The following is a 19,666-nucleotide window of genomic DNA, read 5'->3' on the forward strand; positions in this document are numbered from 1 at the left end:
TCAGAAGCGAGAAAACGCATGCCCAAAATTCTTGTGAAATACATTGAAATAGAGAGATGTGTCCGTGGAATGATACTTGCGATCGATTAGCACATTTGTGAAATATTCCGGAGACTTGCCTTTGCCTTAATAATCAATAAATAACCGTAAAATTAACATGATGTACAACCTTCCTTTTTAACCTACCTTTGTCATGATTTTGTCGCGTTAATTTTAAAGCTATTTATCCCGTAAAAAAATATTTCATATATAATCATGTATAAATATACGTAACTATACATAATTATACTAAATTATATATGAAATTTGTCCATACATAATTATTGATTAATCAATCTCTAGCATAGATGTCCTAAAGATATTCCGGTGACGTCTTTATGTCTTAAGACTCCTAGGTAGTTGCTGCGACCGTCCTTGTTTGATGACGTCAGAAGCGAGAAAACATATATCAAGAATTCTTGCGTTTTACGTTCAAATAAATAGATATATTCATAAAATGACATTTGTGATCGATTCAGTACATTTGTAATATTGTCCGTGCACTTTTCTTTTATTCGAACAATCAATAAACAGCCGCAAAATTAATTTGACACGGAACCATTCATTTTAACCTCTATTCTCATGATTTTGTCAATGTTAATCTTACGATTATTTATTGCTTGTTCGAATAAAAGAAAAATGCACGAACAATTTTACAAATGTACTGAATCGATTACAAATGTCATTTTGTGAATATGTCCTTTTATTTGAATATAAAACGCAAAAATTCTTGACATGCGTTTTCTCGCTTCTGACGTCATCAAACAAGGACAGTTGCAGCGACTATCCAGGAGCCTTAAGGATGGCTATGGGACATCCACAAGATGTCTTTCGGATAAACTTCGATTATTGTGCAATATGGTTCATGTATGATTAAATATGATTAAATATAATTATCTGATTGCTGTTGTGCATTTTTGATGCTTTAAAACATTTTTGATCATTTTTTCTACATTGGTACTTAAGGGGTCTTTCTTATTAGACGAGTAAAAAAATCAATTTTTGAATCCAACATGTATGTAGAATTAACCTTTACCTAAAGGTGAAAAAAAATATGATTCAGAGATAATAGACATTTTCTGAGACGTTGCGCAGGACGAAAGTCGAGCAGGTAGCGGGAGGCTAACAGCCGAGTATATTGTGTCCCATTTCAAGAGACCGGTTTCTAATCTATTGTGTCGGGACTGTTAGAATAAGTTGGGGAAACTGAAATGAAATAATAGTAAGTAATAGTTGCGTTTCAACGTAACTATTTGACGAATGGCTCCTAAGAATAGAGATATGAATCGAAAAATTGTAGAATTGACGAATTTTACGGCTGCAAGTATTTTCAATGAAGAGTATAATGCTATTCTGTAGATAATGATGACTATGGGTGTAAAAATCGAGCCACAAGCAGAAGCACTCGTCCAAAGAAGGGATCAAAACCGGCTCCGAGATGATACAAGATTTTCGTCAGAGAAGCAAAAAGAAAATAGAACGGCTCGCAGAGAGGAGTAACAAACCTTATATGACATGACACGATATATACAATGTGATATGTACGAAGAAATAGAAGGTCTATTTTATAATTCTGAAAGAGCGAATTAATGATTGGTAAGAAAACATTTGGATTATAAAAATTCAATTTAAAATTTTAAAGCTGTTTTTCTCAAAACCATGTTTTCAAAACCACGGGAAATCCCGAAAAGTCGGCTTAACCGATTAACTTGAAACTTTGCACAATTATTATTGACATTTTTTTGCAGTTCATGAATCACAATTAATTTATATTTATAAGTTATTTAACCCCTTTTTTTATAAAAATAATGCTCGAAAAAAATGCTGAAAGTTAAAACATGATTTTCGTTTTGCCGTTATTTTGTTAAATTCCAATATTTTAACTCAAATGTGTGTTAATTCAGTAACTTCGTATACTAATGTAGAATAATGGTGAAAGAGAATTATTAAAATATTTCGATTACAAGACTGCGGGGAACTTTCCGCGATTTTTATATTTTCTCAATGCGCCAAATTCAATGGGCCAGAAGAAAAGAGTGGAGAAGGAAGATATAATTTTAACTCTGCAACTATAAAACAAAACTTCCTATTAAAACAAATAGAAAATTTCATCTTAATCGGTTGTACAGTTTCCTCACAATCCATTTCCAAAAAAAAAATAGTCAATTTTTAGGCCTCTGAATAAGAAAGACTTTTTAAAGATTTGCTGAAACCTTCTTGCATGCACAGAGAAAACAATGGCACAATAGTAATTAAATAATTATATCCAAACATCTAATCATAATTATCTAATCATAAATATATATAATTAGCATCAATCTAATCTAATCATAACTATATATGATAATTGTGATTAGAATATTAAATAATTGGCAACGCAACGAAAAGCACTTTCTAACCTGCTTTTTTCTGCTAAACGCAGCCATTGCTAATTTTACCTTACAGCTCACGATGTTCGCGGCACAGGACACTGAAATATTAAAGTCTTCAATCGAAGGTTTTTCAATTAGCGATGCGACTGCGACAGGTTCGGTTTGGAAGTAATGTTCACGCGCAGGAGTAAAATAATAAAAATAATGTGTTTATTTACGACAGTTTGTAGCTGGCGATGAGGAAGCATTCGTGTGGAATATGCATGGTATCTTTTAACGCAGTTACTTCGCTACATCTCATCTTCACAGAATACCATACACCGAAATCAACAGATACGCAATAAGAGTATTCGCCGCTCAGGCTTGCGAGTTGAAGGATACAAAGCGTGAAACTCGAGGAAAAGGAAACAAGATTTCAGCAAGCCAAAGTAATCAGCTGGCCAAAGTAACGCGCCTTATTAGCTACACCTGATCGTTCATCACATATCACATTCAACAAACAAGAACGTATTCCTTATATAAATAAAGAAATTCAATTGTTAGAGCTATGTGAACTGGCGACAGACCTTCTCCAACGATCTCTTAGCCGACAAACGCACGTACGCACGCACGCATGCGACTTAATATGTACACGCGCGATTCCAATGGTACTAAAGCGGTAAAACACATTATTTACAATTATTTTTTTACAAACAGCCGGAGGATTCAAGGCACGAAGATGTAATGCGATACATCGTTAGTGTCCTCCACGACTTTAGACTGAAGCAGCTTAATCTCGAGCTTCAGTTTCTCCTTTTCCAGCTCTTGCTTGCTTATCTCATTCGAATAACAATTGATCTGTAACTTCAACTTGTCCTTCTTCATTTTCAGCATCTCAGTCTCGTGATAAAGCTTGCCCCTTTCGGCACGCAACACCGCCAACTGCTCCTGAAGTAACTGGTGGCTCGCCTCGTCCGATAGCATCATCTCGGGCACATCATCTATGGGAATCTGCTTTATCGTGGAGATCGGCTGAGTCGTCGTATTCGTCTCGCTCTCGGCTCCGCTTTCCGGGTCCGTTTCCACCGGCATGCTTTCCTTCACGATCCAGATTTTCGAGTCAGCTTCGGTGAAGCTACCGGACGACTTTGGTGACTGTGACAACGTCAAGGGATCGTTCTGCGACTTGTGATTGGGCGATACGGACGACGCCTTCGTCACTTTCTCAATGGTAGGTGTGATCGTCTCTATATCTAGAACTAACATATCGATGGGATCAATTGCTTAGTTTACAACGATCATTTGATACGCGCACTAATTAGTAAATTTTGATTAGATCATCTTGATATCGATATCAAACTTATACGATATATCTTCTTGATATGTACTAATGTGCTTGATATATACTAATAATTTATATAAATCATCCATCCTTGACACGTCTCGTTGATATCAAGATAATCTAATAGGTTATATAATATTATAGATTATATAATATTATAGATATAATAGATTTTATAATATTATAGAATAATAGAAAGTTATTGGTTAGTACGTGTATCAAACAATCGGTGTAAATTAGCACGATGAAAAGTACCGTTGATTTTCATTTATTGTTACAAAAGTAATAGCGAATTCGAACACCAGCACTATACTAGTGCATACTAAGGCTCTTGCATTTCATTGGAATATTTTTTTTAGATCTAAAAAAATACACCAATCGAATGAAGGAATTGTTATTGAACTGGATTAACCGGATTGCCGTATAAATATAGCCGTCATTAGGTGTTTAATCACTCCAGATGCTTGCGTGTTTTTTTTATTTAAATAACTGCTTTATATACAACAGCCTCTAGTACGCATCAATCTGGTGTAGCGCGAGTGATCGAATTCGCTGTAAGCGATGTATGCGATCAGCAAATTTACCACGTGATTTCGGCGACTGGCTCTCGTCGACCGTGTGCGTCAGATGATTACTACAGTAGCTGTTAAATTCCCTGCCGTCGACGAACACGGAGCCGTCCGCATTGACGATAGACTCGACTATCACCGACGGATCGCCGTCCTCCATTACCAATTCACCGACTATTTCTCCGTTAGCCGCTATGATGTCACCCTCGTTGTTCGTTCGCAGTAATTCACCCTCGTTCGTGTCGATCTCAGCCGCCACCTCTTCTTGCGTCAGTTGGCCGCCGTAAGAGTCCTCGCCGTCGTTACCTTCGCTCACTTCCAACTCCGTTGACAATCCCTGACGAGACAAGTGTTAAAAACGTGAGCCACTTTGGTTTTGCGACAATAACATTAGGCGAGTAGACGAATCGGTGGACCGACTAGAGCCTTACATCTTGACCCCAGGCGGATTCCTGCTCTTTCTTCAACCTTTTCAAGGTCTGCGCTATCTCCTCCTCGGACTCGGAATATGTCCTTTTACTGTTATCCATACCCTGCATTTTCTCGATCTCGTGTATCTTCTTGTACAACTGATACGCCCGCTCCGGAGTAATGTCTCTCTTTTGCTTATTCGCCGCTGCCAAGTTAAACAAATCCTTGGATCGCAGCACCTTGTTGGTACGCAAGCGCACGTACTCCTTCAGCCTCTTACGATCGATGTGCAACTGCATGAGGTCCTGCACCTCCTGCTTGATCTCACCACACAGTTTTCTCTCTTGTGGGAGATTCTTAAATAGTTCCTGTTTCATGGGACACAACGAAGGAATTTAGCGTTGCATTGAATAACATGGGCAATCATAAAGCATGTGGTGGTTTTGTAGGATGTCCATTATATGGCATAACGAGTGAAACTACCAGAATTTGTGTACCTCCGATATTTCATGATTGTGTTCGTTGTTGACGCTGGTCACTTCTAACTTTGTGCCATCTTTAGACGCCCTGAGCATGATGTGAGCGGGACAGTTGGTTCGTATAGACCTGTGCGATGTAATAGATGTTTTATCATACAAGCCACGCGTGTATAATTTGTTAATTATTAATATTAATTATACTTTAACGATAATATTAGTAGTTTGTTAAATGTAAGGTCTATTTTCTTGCTGAACTATTGTGTACTTATGGAACTTAAAAAGAGACAGATACACAGTTCAGACTTGGTAGGAGAAACAAGAGAAGAGAACTGATACAAACTAACACAGCCTGTTCAGTGAGAGAGAACAGATCTACAGTCTGAGGTGAAAGTTTAAGACTAACTGAGACTGCCTTCTTCCAGCACCACGTGGCAGGAACTTCTGGCCGCCGTAAATGCACGCATATTTGACGGAATAATACTTCAGTCGCTCGCTGATTGGCCGGGCAGTTTTCATATGAGCCCCGCTGACGGTTCTGCTGTCTCGCCTCCAGTAGTGCACCAGACTGTATTTGGAGAACCTCTCCAGCTTCTGCTCCAGCTCCTCATAGCTATTGAACATCTCTCCGAGACGGAACGACACATCGTCGCCGTCCTCGTTGCTCATGTCCATTATAGAAACGGCGTTTAACAACCTGCGAATCAACAATCAATCCGTACAGGTTAAGCGACCGTCAACAACCTTCCTGAGGAGAGATATTCTTTTCTCATGCAAACGCTCGCCGTAGCTTTACCATCGTCGACGTGTTCCGCGTATCCCACGAGAGCAAACGCAAACTTAAGTCGCGAATCTAAGGGATTTCAAGCTTAACAAGCCTGTAGAGCGGCAACTCGCGACGCGTTAGAAAGGAGGTTAGTATGACGGATACGGATGAGCACGTTCGAGAGGCTCGGCACGACGATCGCGGGGACATCGTCGTCGTCATCGTCGCCGTGGTCGTGATCGAGCACGACGCGAAGATACGCGACGTCGAAGAGCGGCAGCATCGTTCACTGAAGGTCGGGACAGAGGTTAGGTGCGCTCTCGCTGCGCCGATGATTGGCGTGGCAGAAGCCACAGCGAGATCCGGGGACCGTGAACACAGACAGACCGAATTTCCCGGACGAATCGTGTGAGCAAAGACGGCGGGCGGTCGGACGGACACTCTTCCGCTCGCCGTGACTCGCGGTCCGAATTTTTCACCCTTGAAGATGCCTCTATCGCGGTGATTTGCACCTCGAGAAGGAGCACGAGCGTACGTACCGCGGCGATCTCGCTGCGCCATTCGTGAAAGTCCGGATCTACAGTAGGTGCAGCAAGCCTTCGGGTTTTCGGTCCAGCTGTGACAGGGACAATCGTGAATCTCTTCCTCTGGCGTGAACTCGCGAAAAGTGGCAATTTTCGAGCCGGAGAGCATTTGGAAATGTTCGTTTTTCAAGTTCAGTTTTCGCACTTGAGGAAAAGATCCATTGAACGCCTGTCTGAGCAACGAAATGTTATTTCCAGCAAGAGGCGTTTCCCGCGCTGCCGAAAGTTGCGGTAACGCTTCATCTTGGAAAGTTTTGAACGTTATCATTTTTGGCAGCGCTGGAAACGTTTTACGTTTGAAATTTCGTTATAATTTAGTACTCGGAGCAAAAGGCTAATGCTCGTTTCTACCATCGTGGTTTAAAATCTAATGGACGATTAATACAACGGAGTTGACCAATCGTACTGATCGGCTCAGCTAATTGGCCATTTGTGATTGGTCGATTACGTTGATTACATTTAAACTATACCAAACAGCACAATGTCTAAAATCGAGTCATAAGATGTCCTGAAGACGTTTATGACACGATTGTAAACATTGTTGTCTATGATAATATATAATAATGGTAGAAACGGGTATTAGTTCGGATCCACAGTATGTGTAGTGAATCTTCAAATCCATATTTTGAACTCACTTTTACCAATAAAAGTGCCTCTAAAAGTGACGTGAAAAAATGTAGGAACAACCTGATTGGCTTGGAGAAACCACATTTAAGGCAATTTCGTTAACTGAATCATTGATTATATTTAAACCACGAATAGAAACGAGTATAAATGAGACAAAATAATAGCATTCATCGCCGTTCCATCGGGCTTTCCCATACGGGAAAAGCTGCAAGAATGCGAAAAAATTACTGATATACCACTGGAAAGCGATAAGCAAGCTTTGAGCCGTAAGAAATTGACCGATCATAATTGATTTTCCTCCCATAATTCAATCGTGATTAATCAATTTCCTACGGCTTAAAGCTTGCCGCATCTATCGATAGATAAGGACTTAAGTCCGGGCACTTTAGTGAACTTTCCTCCGATTGGTCAAGTTTCAATTCAATCTTTATTCTAATCCGTGGCCTGACACGGGCTCGATTGCACCTTACTTGTAATCTTCAATTGATTTTAATCATGATCTCCGTCGCGTAGCGTCTTCCGTTGCAGCGACAACTTCCCCCTGAAAGCGGAACGCGCTCGCGAAATCGAATCACGACGTTCGTCCGGCTGCTCGCACATGAGAATTCAGCTAGGCTTCGAATGCGCCCCCACGCGGTTCGTTGCACGAGCACGGCGTCCAGAGAGAGAGACTGGTCATGTCCGTATTATCGATAGCAGCGAGGACTCGCCCGCTCCGCCAAGCGCTTCGCTCGCCCAGCTCTGCCGCGTAGGACTCGTCGGATTGATCGCGTCGTTCTCTCATGCTCGCTCGCTCGCTCGCTCGTTCGCTGCACGAGGCGCGAGACTCAGATTACAATTCCGCAGGTCCGTCTCTCACCTCCGGCTTGCAGTCGTGAACGGCGATAGTCGTTCTCACTCGGCGCGGAGAACGAAGTCTTCGGCGATCGCTGCGGCTGCGACACCGGACGGAGCGAGAACGTGGTGGTTGTAGCTCGGCCAAACCGCGCGAGAACCCGAACGACAAGCCGTCCATTGACGGTGGGAGAAACTATCACGACGACTACGACACCGAGGACGACGACGACGACGTCGTCGTCGACGTCGTCGCCGCCGCCGCTGCCGACGCGCCTCGTGGTTGTCAGGTATTCCCGCGGTATCCACGGGATCTCCCATGTGCCTGTTCCACGTGGACGCCGTGCATACACGCCTTAGGATACTCGAGGTCGCGGGACGCACCGGGAATCATGGACGTTGATTGTCCAATGCTCAGTCTGAAACGATCCAGCAGCGCGCCGATGATCAACCAGATGAGCGCAGCCATGTCCACACCGTCTACTTCCTCGTCCAGGTGTGTATACTGACTCTGCCTGTTTTACGAACTTGCTCTGGGTGAGAGGGTGTACATTGTGCCCCAGAAAACAGCTTGTAATTATCAGATTCGAGATAACAACAGTCCGTGTTCTGAGCTCACCTTTGACGATAAAAGTGCTTCGAATATGACTCCTCTGTCAATCAGGTTTCTAAGTTACTTTTAGGACCACTTTTGTCGATGAAAATGAGTTGAGAATGTGGACCAATGTGTGAATAGTTTCAGGTCTCTTTGAGACTCTTCAGCAATGAGGATCTGGTAGACACACTGTGTGTGTGTCAATGTAGTAACGACCATAGTTTATTGGCTTGTTTGTAGCTTGATCTTACGAGTGGATAATAGAGACATGGCCCACTCGAATAGCAGGACAATCTAGAAGCGAAGGCAAAAGACTGATGCATGGAAAAGGGGCTTCCTTTTGTATGTACATGAATGTTTCTCTTCCAGGGATGCAGTGTCCTGTAATATGTTTTCTAATCCACCTCGTACGCGACGCTTCAGCACCAGTGTAAGATCATATTCTGCTTCACCTATACCAGATTATCCGTCAGCCGATTGATATGGCTGGTATACAGTATATACATGGATTAGTTATTATCAGAACTTCTTTTATCACCGCAGCGAATGTGAGCGATTTGTTTTCTGCGGCGGGCGACGTTCACAGTGAGATGAAATTCGCCCTGAGATCAATTGCAGATACGTGATCGATGACGAGCGGGTTTGATCTCGCGCGCAATGAGACGCGCAATTTGTCTAATCTGGAGTAAGCCGGATCCAATTCGTGCGCGATTTTTTATCTTTATCTCTTTTTTATTTTTAGAGCTTTGGTAATGTTCCTAGATTGACACCGCGCATAAGTCAATTGAGACAGGAGGAATCGGTGGACATCGCTGGCCGGGAGGCGGCGCACGAGAAGGAGATTCACAGTGCCATGCAGATATCGCAGTCGTGGGAGGATCTGACCCTGGAGGCTGAGGGATTGTCGTTCAAGGACTCGGAATCTCCCATGCAGCAACTTAACAAGCCCATCACTAAGAGGCCGTTAGACCCCCTGAGTCTGAACTTGTCTATCACTGGCTCACCGTTGTGTTCCTCGCCATCGCCCACAAGATCTGGACTTGGTCAGAAGTGTTATTCTCCGAGTTTTCACATGGTCAACTGGAAGAGCAGCCCTAGCCCCACGAGGAAGTCTTTCGCCACGAGGTATAACTCGTCTTTTGAGCGGATTTACTTTCTCTCAAAGTTAGTTTTTATCTTAAGTTATGTTCCCCCAAGGGGGTTAGCGTCGTATCAGAGGTCTGCGGCAAAAGAGGGCGTATTATTCGGAGGCTTAGCTGTCGCAAATCGTGCTGTTATCTTCTCCCGGCTTCACGATGTGATATTCATATTTTACTGAACGTGCACACAGGCGCAGTTTGAGCCCTATTGCGATAAGGCCGAGCTGCCTGGGACCAGTCAAGAGGAAATTCGAACTGGACGAGGCTGGCAGCCACTTGCAACCGCCTGCGAAACGCACTTCCGGCTTACTCACGTCGGCTACATCTAGGTAACTTCTAACAACGACTCCACGTTCCGTTTTGTCTACAGTATCGTTCGATTGAATGTCTTATGCCGAATGATCTTCTCAGGATTGGGAAGTAACGCTGTAGTAACCGTTGCAGAAGTTACTTACTTCCAGTAATGATTTAGTAACAACGTTATATCTTTTTATTCATAACGGTAACGCAGTTAAGCCATGTTCAAGCCATGTTCTGATAGTTTTTTGGGCAACGTTAACGAATATAATCGTTAACGTAATATATCGTATTATGTAATCGTATTATATAATCGTATTGTATAATCGTTACTTTGTTTAATAAATATTAGATGCTTGCAAAAATTCGTAAAGTCATAAATACCCAGGCAGAACAAATGTTTAAAAGATGTCTTAAAGGTACCTAAAAGGCGTTCTATTTTTCTTTTAGAATATCTTCCAGACATCTTTAAGAGATTTTTTTTAAATTTGTTCTACCTGAGTAGATGGCTACAGCAGCGATTAATTGTTTTCTGTTACTTTTTAGTTTGTAAATGTTGATCATATTGGATCAGAATTGATGGTTAACAATTCACAGTTCCGAACAAAACGTCACGTTTAATGCGATTGAAAATAGAACGAGATAAAGTTCACCTTCGCCACTGCATGTTTTACTACTTTAATCGAGGTGAAACTGCTGCGACAATTAAAAAATTGGTTTGTGAAATTTATGGAGAAAATATTGTATGTATTGCTGTCTATGAGAAGTGGTTTAAAAGCTTTAGAAATGGTGATTACGATATCAACGATATCAAGCCATGTTCTGATAGTCTAAACGAAATGGAAAACAATGAATTGGAAGCGTTGCTCCGATAGATGGCAAAAAGTTATCGATAACAACGACCAATACTTTGATTAAAATATTATATGCCATCTCATTGATATTGATAAATAAATTGTGTTACTTATAAATTTTAATATTGTGCGAATTTTAATATTATACGAACTTTTGCAAGCACCTAATATGTACAAGACAGACACGAACGAATTTTAAAGAAAGGGTCTCCAAAAGGCTTTCCTTGGGATATAACACTAAATTCAACGGAAAAAATAACAGAAATCGTAACTTGTTCTTAAGTAACGCTAAGAAGTTGCTTTTTTTCAATGGGCAACGAATGACGGTGGGACGTTACTTTTTTCAATAGGTAACGAGTCACTTTTCAAAAGTGACTTGGCCAACCCTGCTTGCTCCCAATAATACAAAGCAACCTATACGAACTGAACGTATTTATAGAACATAATTTTTACCACAGGATAGATACGCTGATGAGCCCGCTTCCAAGCATCAGCTCCGTCGGCACCCCTGAGTCGTTATCCGGCGCGGATTCGCCTAGTTTTTCCTTCCGGCCTGTGGACAGTCCGTCACCGGTGCGAACCGGCCTCAGCACCGACGACTCCCCGCCGTTGGACAATCAAACCAAAATGTTGGATCAAGCACAAGTCGACCAGATTTGCCAAGACAATCAGAGATGAACATGAGGGAGAGCCTCGTCGGACGTGCGAACGCCCAGATACGACGTGTCATACCGATCCCTGCCGTGCCGACGTGGAGAGGTAATAACATCCGCACAGCTGTGTTCGCCGATGGGGAGACAGGACGGTGCTTTTGTTCCTGCTACGTTCGCAATAGAGCCATGTTACGAATGTGATGCGACCACGTGGATTTCGCTCGGAACGTTAATAGTGCGACGTAGCAAAACTGCCGGAAGGGAAGACGATCACTTGCGATGCGCGTTTTTCCACGAGACGCCGATTGAAACTCGATCAGCAGCAGCAGCAGCAGCAGCGTCCGCGCCTCTTCGTCTCCTCTTTCCCTCCGGCGAACGATTCACGCCAGGCTACATATCGGCGGGAAGACGTTTCACGTGCGCCCCTTACGGTCCGTTGAATTTAGTGATATATCTCAGTGAGATATTCGCGTTCTCCTTCCGACTGGAATGATTCGTCCCCGACTATCTCTTTGTTTCTTCTGATTCCCATCTCACTTTCATGTTGAGCTATTTCGTATGTATGGACTAATACACGTGATAATTGTGCTCCCTCCCCTGAGCTCGTGTCGACTGCTCCGTGTCTTTCGCCTCTCCCCCGTTCGACGAGTCCCCCGTCCTTGTTATCTATTTTTAACATTAGCGAATAATGTTTCTTCTCGGACATTGAGAAAGTGTTGTTCTCAATGCGACGTCTTCTAACGAGCGTATTTTGTAGTCAGAGAGCTGTATCTGTATAGACGAGCGAGATAGTGCGTTGATCGCGCACACGCGTGCCCCTTTGGTCGTCGCGCTTAACCCACGAGCAGCGGGTCAGCCGGACGATCTATTCGCGCGCAGAACCGTCGAATCTTCAGTGCGTCAGAGAGAGAGAGAAAGAGAGGCAATGTACGGATTTCTCGGTCCCGCCTGTTGGACGAGGGTTAATCGCGAGCGCACCGTAATATTGTACAGACGTAATTTAACTGCCCCTTCTTTTCCCCTCGAGCGGTACCTTTAAGCCCTTTTTCATTATTGCGTTGTCATTACCGGCACATCGGTGGGACTCGAGTCTCCACGGTCGTCCTCGTCGTCGAGAAGCCTCCGCTGCAGGCGCAATTCGATTCAGTCCGATTCTCCCGCGAGATCGACCGACGGTCACAGCGCGTGATCAGTCGCGTCTCGGCAAAAATGCGCGCCTCATGTCGAGATTTTCCGTTTGTTTCGCGGGTCGAGTGTCTGTCGGAAATCGTTAATCGGGCGAGACTCGAACCCCACCCGCTGTATCGTGCGTGTTAGCGACGTAGGTACTCACACTACAACACACATTACACATCCGGCGCCGTTGTAACATGCAAAGTAACAGTCTTGTCTTTACATATTAACACATACGCAAACAACAACATTTATAATATATGAAACGTGTTTACTCTGGATTTTTGCCTCTGGATAAGTATCGTGTATGAATAACTTCTCCCCTCTCCCTCCAGCCGGCCACCCCGGCGCTCTTTTTACGAACGTGAACGTTACGTAGATTCCGCAAGATATTCTTTTTACTTAAAAAGCCAAAGGATAAGTATTAAGTTAAAATTAATCTTCTTCTATTGCGGTTAACAGTGACGTCGTGCCTCTTCTTCCTTTCTTCTCGCGTGCGCGCACGCGCATGTGTCCGGCGTAAAAGAGAAATACACACACACACACAAACACGTACACATACATTCACTGCGCGTACAGCAACGACGCGCGAGATCGTCCAATTTGTGTTCTTACGTTTCTCCGACAAATATATATGCATAAATATATATACATATATATATCTCTTAAAAAAAAAAAATACAGCGAAGCATTACGAAATGTGTATGATTTTTCCAGTCGAACACATTCCGTGAAGATTCTGCGCGATTAGATCGGGCATTACTTTTGGAATATATATTTATATAGGCATATATAGATAAATACACATAGAAATAGAACGTTTATATATACGTCTATATGAAGTTACAGTTCCAGGAGTAACTTGACTGACAACGCCACGAATTTTGATTGTGCCAGAAAATATATATTGTTGGTATGCGCAGGGGCGAGATTTACATTAGATCTCCGGTATAGGCGTTGTAGGACGTATACTTCAGACTTCCGCTCGCCCGTTGAATAAAATCATCGCAGATCATGATATCTCTCATTTTATGTAAGCGATGTAGCCTGCGGAATTTCTTGTTTGTGTATATCTCATTAATATCTGCACTTGAATTGCGCTTGAATGTAAATTGTTCCGGTCGACTGTCGAAGATCTTACGTCACGTTTCTAAGGTTCATGAGAGATTTTCCTCACTTAGCATATATATATATATATATGTATAATATATATATATATATATATATATATATATATATATACACATATGCGGATATCGTTACACAATTCAAAGGATGCATATTTTTCATAGGAAACCAATGATCTGTAGAGATATATGAGTGCGAAACATTATCTGTAGGCTGATTCCTTTTCGTAGATTTTTGGTCCGATTCGATATATATAGTCGTAGCATGCAATTCTAACAGGAAAGTAGATTTTTTCGAGATGTACATTATGCTTCCTACAGTTAAGACTGAAACTAATATTGCGTAAGGCGTATATATCAAACCTAGAAACAATCTCTTTCTCACACATACACAGGCGTACACTGAATCTATTATGCGCGACTATGCGTCTTGAATAGTTTTTTTTTCTTTCTGTAAGGATGTACTGCGCGAGAGAAGAATAAAGTGTGCCAACGCAATTTTAAGGTAAACGCAATCGTTCACGATCGTCCGACGTGGCGGTCCTTTTTTGTAATTTTAAGTATACGGAACATTAATTGGGAATCTAGAAATTTATTTATATTATTTATATATACACGGCGAATAAAAAGCATTGTAAAGTAATATTTATTATTTGTTGCACGTGTGTTGTAAGTTTAAGTTTTCATTGTAAAAAAAAATATCGTTATGTATTTTCCAATGCACACACAATCGTTTTCTAAAAAGAAAGTGTTTTGTAGAAAGGAAAATAAATTACTTCCAAATAAGATTGGTCCATTGATAGATTTCGTAGAGTCTTTAGTCGCATTGAATACTGATTGATTAAATTAATGTTTTAATTTAAATGTTTTTAAGAAACATCCATCAGCTTAATAAAATTTACGCCACTTTCGATTAACGACAATTTTCAGTCTGTCGTCATTTGGAAATATAAATAGATATGAGAACTTGTAAAAAAAATGTGATCGAATACAAATTTTGGTTGCTTTTTAATATTTATTATTCGTACAGAATTTTTTAGGTAATAGTATAAAAAAGCCAAAATTAAAATTTTTACTCAATTATACATTGATATGTTAAAATCTGAGTAAAATGCTTTTCAAACTAATTTATTATCACTATTTTTTGCTGAAGTTACTGCTGATTGAATCTTTCTATTTCTCATGTTCGAATAAAAAAAGAGATTTTTTAATTTTTAAGATTCATTTTCCTCGATTGTGACAAATAATAAAAAATCAACAGGCTTTTACTTCGGAAAAAAATAATGATAATGAGATGGTTCAAGAAGTATTTTACAACTTTGAATCTCTAGTTTTTAATTCTACTGTAGATTGTAAAATTTATTTTTTTGATGCTACATNCACTACATAAAAAAAAAATCTTATACAAATAAGGTTTAGCTCATTTGAAAGTACGAATTGTCCTCTTTAATGTGCATGTAATTAGATTACGGTGCGATTTTTTTACTGTTATTTAATGTTAAGCCGAAAAATGTCCTGATTTTAATTATAAAAGCGTGAACTCTCTCATAAAGAGTGAACGGATTGATGTACGAAAATCATCGAGAAATGAATAGAAAACTTCAAGTACCTTCTTTAAAATGCACTTATTAAATTTTTTATAAAATTAATTTTAAAATATAAACAAATCAACTAAAATATTGGAATCAAAATTGAGCGGTCGTCAGTTTTCGTTTAACTCCATATATTATGACAAAAAAAACAACAACAAAATTATGAAATTATTTTGGTTAAAACCTAGAAACTTTAAGCTGCAAAATGCTTTTTAAACTATCGTCATTTTTTACAAAGTTATAATTCGTTGAATATTGTCTATTTTTCAGGATAAAGTAAAGGGTTTTTCAACAAGAGTGTTCGAAACTAAAGTTAAATAAAACACACAATTATCATTGGAATCAAATTAATTTTTTTTAATTTGTAAAGTAGGAAGTAGTAAGTTTATGTGTGCACAAGGATATCGGACAAATGACCGCCTCGTAATTTTTTGCAGACCACGATTCTTTTGTCAAAATTTTTAATCAAATGTTCACACATTGTGGGCTCTATCTCACCGATGACACGACAAATTTCATCTTTCAATTCCGGAATCGTTGTGGGATTATTCTTATAGACCTGCTCTTTAACGTAGCCCCAAAGAAAATAATCCAGGGGCGTCAAATCACATGATCTGGGTGGCCAATTGACATCACTGTTTCTGGAAATTATGTGCTGCGGAAAGGTCTGATTCAGTAAATCCAATGTTTCTCGAGCTGTATGGCACTTTATATGCTTTTAAAGACAAATCTTTTTGCAAAATACGCCATAATGATGTTTTAGAGATTCCCAATTCTTGAGAACGGCGTGGAATCGATGTGTTTGGGTCATCGGCAACACTCTCACTGACAGCATCAATATTCTCTTGTGATCTGGCTGGACGACAGCGTATTGTTGTTTTTACGTCTTCTACTGATCCAGTGGACTCAAATTTGGCAATAATTCGACCAATATGTTGCTCAGATGGACGATGTTGTGGAATGTAAAATTTATGCAATTTACGAAATACATTTTTATTTGATCGTCCATTTTCATAATACAATTGAACAATCTGAATGCGTTGCTGTAATGTGTATCTTTCCATGGTTAAAAACTTACTACTTTCTACTTGTCAGCTGTCTAGTTTGCTTGTCGCTGTCAATGAAATACATGTGAAAACTAACCTCACTTTTTCGAACACTCTTGTTGAAAAACCCTGTAGAAAGATGCATCTGATCTGCCATTGAGTACTACTACTAGTACTACTCCGACCCGTTAAGATGTGATATGACCAAACAATAGGATCAGCCGTACCTTCACTTTTCAAGTAGTATTACTCAACGGCGGATCAAACGTCCTTTACTCTATCCTGAAAAAATAGACAAAATGTAATATGCTGTAACTTCGGTAAAAATAACGATATTAACACTTTCACAACCGCATGTTAGCGCAGTGAAACGTCGCCAGTGGCCGGCAATATTTTGGAAGAAAAAACTTTACGTAAATTCATGAAACAATTAACATTATTATGACGTGCTAAGAAAAGTTTTGCAAGTGGCTTGCCACTGGTACCACGTGGGAGTCACCGGCAAATAGCGACTGGCCTATCAATGGTACCACGTGAGTGTCACCGGCAAATAACGACTGGCCTACCANAACTGGCCTACTAATGACACCACATGAGTGTCACCGGCATACAACGACTGGCCTGCCCATGACACCACATTGGTGTCAGCGGTTGTGAAAGTGTTAAGATCATTTGAGAAGCATTTGAAAGCTTGACGTCTTATCATAAAAATAAATAAATGTTACATTCGATGATAAAATTGTAAATTAGAAACTTCAAGCTGTAAAATATTTCTTGAACCGTGTCATTATCATAATTTTTTCCTGAAATTAAAGTCTGTTAAATTGTGTCCATTTGTCATAATCGAGGAAAATAAATCTTAAAAACGAAAAAATCGTTATTTTCCCAAATTAGACAGACCTTTTACTCTTCAATTCTGTATTTCACTAACAGATTGAAAAAAGTTTTATTTTATTTTCGAACAGTATGTCTCAAATGACAGATTACAAGACCTTTTTATTCTCACACAGTATGACTCAACAACTGATGAAATAGATCTTAATTTGCAGTAGCACACTCGAATAATAATAATAGGACTTCTTTTACCGCTGATAAGTAAACATGGACTGTATAGACTTCTTTTGATCTTAATTACTTTATGAATAGTTTATTATTTTACGACACATTCATGTTACAATAGTAACAGATTATACAAATCTAGAAGCAATTGCTATCAATTTAGTGTAGTCTGCTCCTTTACTGTGCGTCTTCTCTTTCATTTTTGTCCTTAGTATGTGTGGAATAGGCACATGTATCCTTGTACCTAAAGGCGTTCCATTGTCATCTATGAGAACCAAATTGTTACTGTCGAACTTGGGAACCTTACAACGTTGATGTTGTTTCAACCCAACTAATATTCCTTTTTTCTTCTCCCCTTTTATTGCCACTAAGATCATATCTCCTGTATAATTTGTATTAACGTCGCACCATTAGTTTCTGCATAAAAATAATGTCATGTGCGTATCTTTTTTCTGTCTCACCGATTAATCCAACTCCTTTTTTGTTGTAGATATGTATGCATCGCGGTGGTCTACCCTCCATCATAGCCTGCTTTCCTATCTCGCTATTATCCACTACTCTCAATCGAGATAGTTTAATTATTTGATTCACAACGGCTGACGTTGAGATGTTTCTGCATGTATTATTTAATATCACCGGAGGCAACAACATTACAATGCCTCGATTCTCCTTTGGAACAGACTGAAAAAGGTAGAAATCATTTAAAACCATTTATTAACGTTACGAAAATCAATATACCATAACCTTAAAGTTCCCACATAAAAGAGCTCCAAATTGAAGACGCTGATAAATATATGTCTCAGCGAAAGAAAAATCAGAAATTAATTATTTTTCATTGATCTCTTTAATCACGTTTACCTTAAAGCGAAAGCGTTGAATTTATACAATTTTAATTTTTGATCAAATAGTGTCTCCGATCGCGACAGTGTCTTCTTAGAAGAGGAAACAGCTGATAATACTTCAGTAGTTTTACATAACCTCTTTGAATCGTACGAGCTCTTTCAGTCTTCTCTCGGATACCATCGAGGAATCAGTGAAAGTACTAAATATCACGATACAAACTTTGAGGTGCCATCATGAACAAGATACATCGTCTCGACAGAATACTGACACATTTACGATCTCTCAGTGCTTTCAAAGTGGCTTCGATATCACCGAGATGTTTCTGTACGAAAAACGATTCTTCAGAAGGAGACAAGAGCCCGACATCTCCGGAGTCTCCCGCTGTTGAAAAAGAGGCGCAAATAGAAACGAAAGATAATGCGGGGGCATCAAATACTGAGGTAAAATTAAGTGGCTTTGCGCGAAGTTACGAGAAATTCTCGTCCATCGACAAAAAAGAACCGGAGATACCGCAAACGTTTGCTTCCTTGATTCGGCACTCCAAATTTGTCGATGTAAGTGACATGATGTTTACAGTGTGTACGTATGTGTGTAATTATCGCAAAGCATTTGTTTATTGTTTCGCAAGTGTGCAATGTTAATTTATGTCTCTTTCCACAGTTGGGAGACCCTGAAGGAAAATTTGTAATTGGTGAGATATATCATGTGGTTGATGACGACTTGTACATTGATTTTGGATGGAAATTCCACTGTGTTTGTCAAAAACCTGTTAAAAATGGACAGTATGTGTCTGGGTGTTTTTTTTTTCTATGCTTTTGATAATATTTATATAAATACTGCTATATTTTTATTATTGTCGAATATTATAACGTGTGTCTTTGCCTTTCCCTTTTAGGTATTATGTAAGAGGATCAAAGGTTCGTCTGAGGATCAAGGATTTGGAGCTGTCCTCGAGGTTCTTAGGCGCTACCACAGATATAACTCTTCTAGAAGCCGACTGTATTTTGATGGGCTTGATATCATCGCCACTGCAGATGGCAGAACAGAAAGCAAAGAGATCACGAAAACAGAATATCGTACCTTTTTAATTTAGTAATACTTGCATTATGTGCGAATAAAATTTGTAATATGGATGCAGTATATATAATGGTCACTGCGTTCGTTTTGCAGAAACCCTCTTTTTCTCTTCATCCAAAGCAGCGTGTGAGTTGTTTTAAGATTACTTTTCTAATTTACTTTTCTAATTTGCACGTATCACGTATCACGTTGTACAAAATAACACGACCCTG

The 19,666-nt window shown here is 40.1% G+C and overlaps 4 protein-coding genes across 6 annotated transcripts; 2 read left to right on the plus strand and 2 right to left on the minus strand.

Annotated features, from left to right (window-relative positions):
- Window positions 1–2,599: 2,599 nt before the first annotated feature.
- On the minus strand, window positions 2,600–6,583 carry LOC106742541. Of its 2 annotated transcripts, none has more exons than XM_014615602.1 (6): window positions 6,494–6,583; window positions 5,595–5,885; window positions 5,210–5,318; window positions 4,733–5,080; window positions 4,317–4,638; window positions 2,600–3,649 (listed from the first exon to the last, which is right to left on the minus strand). In XM_014615602.1, the coding sequence occupies exons 2-6, from the start codon at window positions 5,861–5,863 to the stop codon at window positions 3,117–3,119; spliced, it is 1,581 nt and encodes a 526-aa protein (XP_014471088.1). In that variant the 5' UTR covers window positions 5,864–5,885; window positions 6,494–6,583; the 3' UTR covers window positions 2,600–3,116. The 2 variants fall into 2 exon arrangements, with proteins under 2 accessions (XP_014471088.1, XP_014471081.1); XM_014615595.1 differs by lacking the exon at window positions 6,494–6,583 and adding an exon at window positions 5,985–6,294.
- A 535-nt stretch (window positions 6,584–7,118) lies between these two features.
- Window positions 7,119–18,514, plus strand: LOC106742573 (protein FAM122A). Its single transcript, XM_014615676.1, has 6 exons — window positions 7,119–8,495; window positions 8,964–9,024; window positions 9,337–9,719; window positions 9,925–10,062; window positions 11,343–12,858; window positions 18,443–18,514. Exons 1-5 carry the CDS (start codon window positions 8,392–8,394, stop codon window positions 11,560–11,562), a joined length of 906 nt encoding a protein of 301 aa, XP_014471162.1. The 5' UTR covers window positions 7,119–8,391; the 3' UTR covers window positions 11,563–12,858; window positions 18,443–18,514.
- Window positions 17,587–18,598, minus strand: LOC106742593 (39S ribosomal protein L14, mitochondrial). Of its 2 annotated transcripts, none has more exons than XM_014615716.1 (3): window positions 18,513–18,598; window positions 17,996–18,215; window positions 17,587–17,916 (listed from the first exon to the last, which is right to left on the minus strand). In XM_014615716.1, the coding sequence occupies exons 1-3, from the start codon at window positions 18,555–18,557 to the stop codon at window positions 17,663–17,665; spliced, it is 519 nt and encodes a 172-aa protein (XP_014471202.1). In that variant the 5' UTR covers window positions 18,558–18,598; the 3' UTR covers window positions 17,587–17,662. The 2 variants fall into 2 exon arrangements, with proteins under 2 accessions (XP_014471202.1, XP_014471210.1); XM_014615724.1 differs by lacking the exon at window positions 18,513–18,598 and adding an exon at window positions 18,393–18,503.
- Window positions 18,599–19,550, plus strand: LOC106742581 (28S ribosomal protein S28, mitochondrial). Its single transcript, XM_014615689.1, has 3 exons — window positions 18,599–18,931; window positions 19,038–19,159; window positions 19,273–19,550. The coding sequence occupies exons 1-3, from the start codon at window positions 18,611–18,613 to the stop codon at window positions 19,463–19,465; spliced, it is 636 nt and encodes a 211-aa protein (XP_014471175.1). The 5' UTR covers window positions 18,599–18,610; the 3' UTR covers window positions 19,466–19,550.
- Window positions 19,551–19,666: the final 116 nt, after the last annotated feature.

This window comes from Dinoponera quadriceps, unplaced genomic scaffold (assembly GCF_001313825.1).
Source record: "Dinoponera quadriceps isolate SergipeBrazil2010 unplaced genomic scaffold, ASM131382v1 scaffold3, whole genome shotgun sequence".
In the NCBI taxonomy this organism is placed as follows: domain Eukaryota; kingdom Metazoa; phylum Arthropoda; class Insecta; order Hymenoptera; family Formicidae; genus Dinoponera; species Dinoponera quadriceps.

What these genes read in the sequence shown, in the direction of transcription:
- LOC106742541 (XM_014615602.1), bottom strand. Translation starts at nt 5,863, where the DNA reads ATGGACATGAGCAACGAGGACGGCGACGATGTGTCGTTCCGTCTCGGA. An exon ending in GCTGGAAGAAGGCAGTCTCA is followed by an intron (nt 5,319 to 5,594) that starts GTTAGTCTTAAA and finishes TACATCGCACAG; the next exon opens with GTCTATACGAACCAACTGTC. An exon ending in CCAGTCGCCGAAATCACGTG is followed by an intron (nt 3,650 to 4,316) that starts GTAAATTTGCTG and finishes TCGATATGTTAG; the next exon opens with TTCTAGATATAGAGACGATC.
- LOC106742573 (XM_014615676.1), top strand. Translation starts at nt 8,392, where the DNA reads ATGGACGTTGATTGTCCAATGCTCAGTCTGAAACGATCCAGCAGCGCG. An exon ending in AGGAAGTCTTTCGCCACGAG is followed by an intron (nt 9,720 to 9,924) that starts GTATAACTCGTC and finishes ACGTGCACACAG; the next exon opens with GCGCAGTTTGAGCCCTATTG. An exon ending in CTCACGTCGGCTACATCTAG is followed by an intron (nt 10,063 to 11,342) that starts GTAACTTCTAAC and finishes TTTTTACCACAG; the next exon opens with GATAGATACGCTGATGAGCC.
- LOC106742593 (XM_014615716.1), bottom strand. Translation starts at nt 18,557, where the DNA reads ATGGTATCCGAGAGAAGACTGAAAGAGCTCGTACGATTCAAAGAG. An exon ending in AGCTCGTACGATTCAAAGAG is followed by an intron (nt 18,216 to 18,512) that starts GTTATGTAAAAC and finishes TACCTTTTTCAG; the next exon opens with TCTGTTCCAAAGGAGAATCG. An exon ending in AAAAGGAGTTGGATTAATCG is followed by an intron (nt 17,917 to 17,995) that starts GTGAGACAGAAA and finishes CAAATTATACAG; the next exon opens with GAGATATGATCTTAGTGGCA.
- LOC106742581 (XM_014615689.1), top strand. Translation starts at nt 18,611, where the DNA reads ATGAACAAGATACATCGTCTCGACAGAATACTGACACATTTACGATCT. An exon ending in GGCACTCCAAATTTGTCGAT is followed by an intron (nt 18,932 to 19,037) that starts GTAAGTGACATG and finishes CTCTTTCCACAG; the next exon opens with TTGGGAGACCCTGAAGGAAA. An exon ending in AAACCTGTTAAAAATGGACA is followed by an intron (nt 19,160 to 19,272) that starts GTATGTGTCTGG and finishes TTTCCCTTTTAG; the next exon opens with GTATTATGTAAGAGGATCAA.